Source organism: Cebus imitator, unplaced genomic scaffold (genome assembly GCF_001604975.1).
Source record: "Cebus imitator isolate Cc_AM_T3 unplaced genomic scaffold, Cebus_imitator-1.0 Scaffold13, whole genome shotgun sequence".
NCBI lineage: Eukaryota > Metazoa > Chordata > Mammalia > Primates > Cebidae > Cebus > Cebus imitator.
The window spans coordinates 10,444,799-10,453,596 of NW_016107328.1; the positions used below are offsets into that span (position 1 = coordinate 10,444,799).

Genomic DNA, 8,798 nt, shown 5'->3' on the forward strand with positions numbered 1-8,798 from the left:
GACAGAGTCTTGCTTGGTCACCCAGGCTGGAGTGCAGTGGCATTATCTCAGCTCACTGCAATCTCTGCCTCCAGGTTCAAGTAATTCTCCTGCCTTAGCCTCCCAAGTGGGCATATATTGAGAGATCTCCTAGAGAGGCTTTTAGGAGAAGCTGGTAGTATAGGTGCATGCCACCATGCCTGGCTAAGTTTTGTATTTTTTAGTAGAGATAGGGTTTCACCGTGTTGGCCAGGCTGTTCTCGAACTCCTGACCTCAGGTGATCTGCCCACCTCAGCCTCCTAAATAATGCTTTCTTACTGGAATTTTCCCACAGCTGTTGTTCCTGTGCCATCATCCTCTGTGTATTTCTTAAAGGGCTCCACTCTAGTCTTTAGGACCTTCTTCCAAGCGTCTGACACACATTCTACAAGTTTCATATAGGAGCTTTCTTTTTCTTTTTTTTTTTTTTTTTGAAACAGAGTTTTGCTCTTGTTATCCAGGCTGGAGTGCAATGGCAAAGTCTCCACTCACTGCAATCTCCACCTCCCAGGTTCAAACATTTCTCCTGTCTCAGTCTCCCAAGTAGGTGGGATTACAGGCATCTACCACTACATCCAGCTAATTTTTGTATTTGTAGTAGAGACGGGGTTTCACCATATTGGCCAGGCTGGTCTAGAACTCCTGACCTCAAGTGATCTGCCCACCTTGGCCTCCCAAAGTGCTAGATTACAGGCATGAGCCACCGCTCCTGGCCAGGTGCTTTCTTAATCTTACTAGAAGATGACAACAAAAGGTTTTCAGGTAATCATTCAGGAGCACATTTTAAATAGCAATTAAATGCAACCCCAGTAATATAATCTGTACTGCTTCCTTTGCCACATCATCAAATATCCTCATTGGCTATAGGAGCCCAGGATTTCACTGTTTGGCAGTTTCAGGCCAATTATGAGCTATGGACTCATGACTTTCTAGTTCCACTCACCAAAAGACCATGGTGAGGATCATGGACAACAGCTCAGCTCAGACATAGACAGCACCCTTGGACTCCGCTTCACCTACCCAGTATACTTAGAAGAACTTTAACTCTTTCTAAGGCATTGACCTCACACTTGAAATAACAGTAAGGTTTAGAATTGAAATTAGTTTCTTATGTATACAAATTAGTGCTTTTTTTTTTGTTTTATTGAGACAGGGTCTCACTCTGTTGCCCAGGCTGGAGTGCAGTTGCAAGATCATAGCTCACTGTAACCTCAACCTCCCAGGCTCAGGTAATCCTCCCACATCAACCTCCCAAGTAGCTGGAACTACAGGCACACACTACACACCCAGCTAATTTCTGTATTTTTTGTAGAGACAAGATCTTGCTATGTTGCCTAGGCTGGTCTCAAACTCCTGGGCTCAAGTGATGGGCTTGCCTTGACTTCCCAAAGCGCTGGGATTACACGTGTGAGCCATTGTGTACGGCCTGTATACATTTGATTTTCTATTTTTGTTTCTTTTACAAAAGATTTCATCATGAAAAGGAGGAAGCTCAAACTGAAGTGAGTTTAAAAACTTCATCTCCTAGAGAGGATTGTGGCTTGGCCTGAGTTGAGGTGAGATTTGATGGTTCTTATAGACAAACCATGTTGGCTGCAAGGCCACACAATCTCCTCCCCTTTTCTCTTTTCCTTCCTTTCCCCGTTCCTTCTTCTTCCACTTGCTTTACTTTCCAAGATTTATTTTCCTCTTTCTCTCTCCTGGGGACTCAATATACTGAAAATGCTGCCTATAGCAGTGGTCCTCTTGGCAGCAGGGACCAGTTTTGTGAAAGACAATTTTTCCATGGACTTGGTCTCATAAGGAGCATGCAACTAAGAGCTAAGCCTCAGTTATGGGTGAATAGTCTAGAAAAGTGTTCTCAGTTTAGTACAGCTTTGACACCCTACTTCCAAAAAGGGATTGGAGAACCCTGCATGATGGAGAGAGTACCATTAATTTGGAAGATAGAAAATAATGGTCTGTGGGGGAATATATTGACAGACCTCCTAGAGAGCCCTTTCCTTAATACTCTAATAAGTGTCTCTGGCCCCAGATCGCAGTTACTTTTTATTATATGTATCTATTTTCGAGTCTTGAGAGTCCCTATCATCCAACATCTTGTTTGAGTTTCTTTTGGCTTGCTTACTACCTGTCTCCCTATAAAGTGTAAGCCCAGGAGGGCACGGCTCTTACCAGTCCTGTTTAGATATATGTATTAATACAAGTGCCTGGTGCAGTGTCAAGCATATCACAGATACTGATAAAGTGTGCTGAATAAATAAATGAAGCAATTTAATTCTGATATTAAATTCTCTCTGTATCCATTAATTGTATTTCTGTTCCCTCAGTGTTTTTGTTTATATGCAAGTGCAATGAAGAAGAACACCAGCAAACCTACCATGAGGATCAATAAGCAAGATGCTGTCTGCACCCCACACTCCCATGATCCAGGACATCTTCAAAATATGTTGGATGGAGGAGAGTATGCCCCTTTTGTATCTCCTCCCATGTTAGAGAGCAATTTTATCCAGGTAAATCATATTCAAGACCTGAGTTAAGTTCCAATAACTTCAGTAATTAATTTTCTCAAAGAAAACTGAAAAGGATGGGAGGAAAATTGTTTTAAATGTGCCAAGGGAATGTGTGATACTACTAAAGAGAACAGTTTGGGAACTTTTAAAAACCTGAAATAATTATAATGTTAAAGGACATTCATTTCAAATGTCCCCAATAAACTCTTGTGAAGGACTTCTGTCTTAACTCTACCATAATTGTCATTCTATCATAGTCTTCCCAAAATTACATGAAGCCATTTTTGGTATTTCCTGCCACAGGGAAACACACAGGTAACTTCTTTCTTAGGTGTAGAAGACATTCTAAAGAACATCTATGACACAACTAGGGGTTACAATGAATCTTAACTCTTAATTCTGAAGGTAAAATATAATTGTCAGATGGTGTTGGAAAGAAAAGCCTCCTTCTCATAAGAAGGTACCTACATTATGAATGAAACTACATTTCTGTGCATTTGGGAGCAATGCTAACTTTCTGTAAACAGTCAACATTAAAATATTCAGACAAAGAAATGGTGAAATGAGTTCAATGATAGGGGTCATACCTTTAAAGCTCCTAGAAATGCTGCATCAAAGTCTAACACTAAACACTGAGCTATTATGTCTAATTCTTAACACATTTGAGCAGCTCTCAGCTGATTTCACAGAGGGGTGACAAGGGAGGACAACAGACTCTTCAAAAAGTAAGGAAACTTCATCTTCCATAAACACATTCTCTGCACCAATACTTGAGTACTAGTGTGAGCTCTTCACCTCCCAAAACATCTAATATTTTAGGATGTCCCTAGAATGTGTGTGACAAGTCATGATTTGATGTACTTTACCTTCTACATACTTCTTTACTACTAATAATGTTTTTATTTCTTCACCTTTCATCCTGTGCCCTTTCCAAGTTAGTTACCTTTTGTGCACTCTAATGAAATTACATAGTACTTTTCCGACATTGTGGTAGTTAGCAGTCAATAGGTCAGACGTAGCCCCTATCATAATTTGATAAGTCATACCCTTCAAGATGCACAACCCCTGGTTAACATGTGTTTGGCAGCGTGTTATCAAGATTCCTGACTGAACAGGTTTAAATGAAAAAAGAGAAACAATTAGGATACAGTGGCTCATGCCTGTAATCCCAGGACTTTGGAAGGCCAAGGCGGGAGGATTGCTTGAGGTCAGAAGTTCAAGACTGGGCTGGGTAACAAGTGAGACCCCCCATCTCTAAACGTATTTTTTTCTAATTAGCAAGGTGCAGTGCTGCACACCTATATTCCTAGCTACTTGAGAGGCTGAGGAGGAAGGATTGCTTGAGCCCAGGAGCTCCAGGCTGCAGTGAGCTAGGATGGGACTGCTGCACTCCAGCCTGGAGGTTAAGAGGAGACTTTGTAAAAACAAACAAACAAACAAATAAATACTTTTAAAAAAATAAAAAAGGAAGCAATTATCTCAAATAGAGTGAAAGAACCCCAGGGCAAAAGCTCACTCCCAGTAGAGGACCCAGGTTTTTTCTTTTTGCTCTATCACCTTGAAGCTAGCTCCCCTCAGGTCACCACATCCAAACAGGACAACTACCAGAAGTAGAAGACATTCATCTCATCCAGGTGTCTCTGTCTCCTGGTGGCTCTGAGAAAGGTTTTTCAGGGTTGTAGGAGAGCCCCTCTATGTCTCACTGGTCACAGCCCCTGCTGAAACCAGTCACTGGCAAGGGGTAGAGTAGGACCACCACTACCCACTTAGGTTAATCGGGATTTAATCCCTCAGCTAGGTCATTATCCCTGAGCCATGATAGTGGACAAAACCAAGATTCTGTTAATCAGGAAGAAGAGGGGCACAGTTTGGGATAGGTTATCGACAGTGTGAGCTACAACCTCTTTCTTTCAAATGATGCATTTTTTAATTGAACCAGTTATCATACAGTGGAGAAACTACAGTGTAGCTCCTCTCTGCCTTCCTTCACCTTCCTGCCTGCCCATTCTCCAGTCTCTTCTTCTACCAAGTGGCAGAGATTTTGGCCACGTTTCTTGGATTTTGAGATTTTTACACATGCTGTTCCTCTGCCTGGAAACCTCTCCTCTCTACCCAGCCAGTTTATTGCCCACAGGGTTTAGATATCATCTAGAGGTCTCTTTCTCAGGGGAGACTTCCATGACCCCATATCCAGGAGTGTGCTGGAACTGGTTGCCTGGTAAGTATTCAGGAAATGTGTAAGTCAGTTCTTAAACACAGCCATTATTAAAAATTAAATTATAGGCCAGGTGCGGTGGCTCACTCCTGTAATCTTAGCACTTTGGGAGGCTGAGGCGGGCAGATCACCTGAGGTCAGGAGTTCAAGACCAGCACAGCCAACATGGTGAAACCCCATCTCTGCTAAAAACAGAAAAATTATCCAGACTAGGTAGTACATGCCTGTAATCCCAGCTACTCAGGAGGCTGAGGCAAGAGAATCACTTGAACCTGGGAGGCAGAGGTTGTAGTGAGCTGAGATCATGCCACGGTACTCCAGCCTGGGTGACAGAATGAGACTGTCTCAAAACAAAAAAATTATCTTCTTAAAAATTAAATTTTATAAACTTAAAATTATATTATATCTAAAATAAGGGCAATAAATATTCAAAACTCTTCATTCCTAATCTTTTACTACATTTTACTATTGTCTATATTTCTGAGGTTATAAATATAAGAAGAGTTTGGCAAGAGTTTGTGGAATTTATTAATTGGCTCTATGGAATTTAAACTAAAGACTAAAGAATATTGCATATTATTTGTACATTTGAGCTACTTGTCTTTTATGTCAGTAACATTTTAAATAAACTTATGTGTAAATGTCTGTACCTTCTAAGACCTAGCTGCTACCTGAACATCACTGCCTTTCTCCCCACTTTAAGTCAATCCTGTGTTACATGTTCCTGTAACATCCTGAACTTGTACTTGGTAAAACTTCTTACAGTAATAATTAGTAACAAACTTAAATTGTTTAATGTTTGCCCTGGTAGACCCCCACGGGTCAGGGACTGTGCCTGTTCCCTGCGGTACCTCCAAGAATTAGCATGACCAAGTGAAGGAATAGATACACCATGGTTCATTTCTCCTTTATTTCCTGCCCTCTCTTACACTTCTCAGGCAAGCAAGGTTGTCAAAGCCACACATTTCATCAGATAACACCTTTTCCTGTTTTCTGCACTCAGGTCAACAGGAGAGGTGAATCCATTTACCTTCATAATCGAGCCAACTGGGTGACTGTAGGCATCTGTTCTTCCAGCTCCACCCACAAGATCCCCAATGTGATGCTACTGGCACATCTGACACCTGGTGCTCAAAAAGATACAGAACCCCTGTTTAAAAGTCTCCTGACATCTCCTCCTGCAGAGAAACTGGTGCTCACTAGGTGAGTTATAAAGAGAGGAGGTTAAAGATCTCTCAGAAAATGTGTGTTACCCTTGTGGATCTGAAAATGGAAACACTGATGACAATTGTGCTAAAGGAGCATCTCACTCACACTCCCTGCTGCAAATGACAAAGAGGAGCATCCTTAAAGATGGGGGAAATCATGTATGATAAAGCATGTCAAACAGGCAGTTAATTTTTTAAAAAATTAAACCTAACTAACAGGAACTGAAGACTCATAATAAACTGCCTTTCTAGAACATGCCTCCTCTTCCCCAGCATCCCAGCTTCCAACAGAATTAACTCTGGTCTTGTCTCAGCCACTAACTTACTCTATGATCTTGAGCAAATTGCTTAACTTTAAGTCTCAACTTTGAAGGATGAATTTAAATGGACACTTTCTAATGGTAAATAGTTGGCATTCTGATGTGTTTTATTTGTTTTGTTTTGTTTTTGAGATGAAGTCTCACTCTGTCACCCCCAGGCTGGAGTGCAGTGGCACGATCTGGGCTCACTGCAACCTCCACCTCCTGAGTTCAAGCAATTCTTCTGTCTCAGCCTCCCAAGAAGCTGTGACTACAGGCCCACGTCACCACACTTGGCTAATTTTTGTATTTTTAGTAGAGACAGCGTTTCACCATATTGGTCAGGCTGGTATTGAACTTCTGACCTCAGGTGATCCACCAGCCTTGACCTCCCAAAGTGCTAGGATTACCGGCGTGAGCCATCAGTTCATTCTGATGTTTTTATACATCAGAGCCTTTGTCATATGATTAAGATGAGATGGTCCTCAGGAGCCCCTACCCAGACCTATCTGGGAGACAAGTCTGGTGTCTTGAGTCTCATTCTTCAAACTACCATAAAAAATAAGAAAGAGGCTGGGCATAGTGGCTCGTACCTGTAATCCCAGCACTTTGGGAAGCCAAGGCAGGTATATTGCTTGAGCCCAGGCATTCAAGACCAGCCTGGGCAACATGGTGAACCTTGTATCTACAAAAAATACAGAACTACCTTGTACAACTTGTCTCTACAAGAAATACAAAAACTAGCCAGGTGTGGTAGCGCATACCTATTGTCACAGCTATTCAGGAGGATAAGGTGGGAGAATCACTTGGGCCCAGGAAGTCGAGGCTGCAGTGAGCCATGATCGCACCACCACTGCACTCCAAGGTAACAGAGTGATACCTTGTCTCAAAACAAACAACCAAAAAAACAAAAACTATATATATAGGCCTCCAATCAGGTCTCCAGATGATGTTACATGTGTGCTTGTTTGCAGGTTTCTCCCTCTGCAGTTTGTGACTCTTTCTGTGCATGATGCTGAGAACATGCGCCTGAAAGTAAAGCTGGTGAGTGGTCGAGCCTACTACTTACAGCTCTGCGCCTCTGCATGCAAACAGGACACCTTATTTTCTCAGTGGGTGGCCCTCATCTCCCTCTTGAATCAGGAGAAAGCCAAAGTTTCCAAAGTATCAGAGGTTTCAAGTCTCTCGGGAATTACGAATAGCACAGATATCACAGGCTCCATGGACGTGATGGATATCACAGCGTTCACAGCCATCGCGACCCCATACATGTACGCAGGTACAGGCCCTGTACGTGTCAGGGACAGCATAGATTTCTCGGAATTCACAGGCATCACTGACATCACAGATGTTACAGATCTTCCAGAAAATGAGGTCCCAGAGGTCCCAGATGTAAGAATTGTCACAGAAGTCACAGAAGTCACAGAAGCCACAGAAGTCACAGAAAACTTGGATGTTACAAAATGCTCAGGAGTCACAGTCGTGTTTGAAAACGATGACTTAATCAGGGCCAAGCAAGAGGAGGAGGTACGTGTCACCGAAGACTTTCATGCCTTAATAATCAAGAACTAGAGTGATTACCAAGATCACACTTCTTGGTTAGCTGACATTGATGATCAAGATGATATGGAACTGTAACCTAATTTTAATAGTGAAATTTGATCTCTGAATCCTTGTGTAAAGGAGTTGTAAGATGTTTCCTGAAATAGGCAGTGACCACCCTTAACATCAATCTTAGCCCAGTATCAGAAATGAAAATAACTTTGGAATCAGAATCAGAAGACCCAAGTTAGACTTAACCTGCGACATATTACTAGTGTGACTTTGCCCAAGTCACAGAATTCATGAGCCTCAGTTTTCTCACTTCTAAAATGAGGATATTAATACAATGAAAGGGTTATTTTCCAGTTTAAAAATATATATTCAGGATCTTGAAGGATGGGATGGAACTTTGATGGGTAAACACAAGGATGGAAATAGGATAATAAAAAACAAATTGAGTGGCTTTAGAAAAGGCCAGAGAGTCATGTCCAAAAATGTTTTGTTCAGTTGGGCTGGAGGATAATATAGGTGGAGAATAGTAGAATATAGGATTGGAAAGTTGCTTAAAAGCCTTGAGAGTCAAATTTAAAAGTGAGAACTTCACTATTTGAGCAAACCTTAGTGACCAAAGTCTCCTGTGTAAGGGAATGAAAAAGCTGTATTTTTAAAAGATTAAGCAAATGCAGGATGGATTATAGGTAAAGAGATCTGAAGACTACTGCTGAAAAACTTCCTCTAGGTCCACAATAGAAAAAATGCCAGTGCAGTGGCTCACACCTGCAATCCTGGCACTTTGGGAGGCCAAGACAGGTGGATTGCTTGAGTCTGGGAGTTCGAGACCAGCCTAGGAATCATGGTGAAACCCCATCTCTACTAAAAACACAAAAATTAGCCAGGCATGGTGGTATGTGCCTGTAGTCCCAGCTACTAGGGAGGCTGAGGGAGGAGGATTGCTTGAGCTTTGGAGACAGAGGTTGCAGTGAGCCGAGATCATGCCACTGC

At 42.0% G+C, this 8,798-nt stretch overlaps 1 protein-coding gene across 1 annotated transcript in view; it reads left to right on the forward strand.

Annotated features, from left to right (window-relative positions):
• The first annotated feature begins 2,355 nt into the window (after positions 1 to 2,355).
• FAM71D (family with sequence similarity 71 member D) overlaps positions 2,356 to 8,798 on the forward strand; it is a 28,391-nt gene continuing 21,948 nt past the window's right edge. The window contains exons 1-3 of the mRNA XM_017500692.2: positions 2,356 to 2,532; positions 5,751 to 5,950; positions 7,229 to 7,781. Of these exons, the coding sequence (XP_017356181.1) occupies positions 2,374 to 2,532; positions 5,751 to 5,950; positions 7,229 to 7,781 (912 nt within the window). The 5' untranslated portion in view covers positions 2,356 to 2,373. The remainder of the gene's footprint in view (positions 2,533 to 5,750; positions 5,951 to 7,228; positions 7,782 to 8,798) is intronic.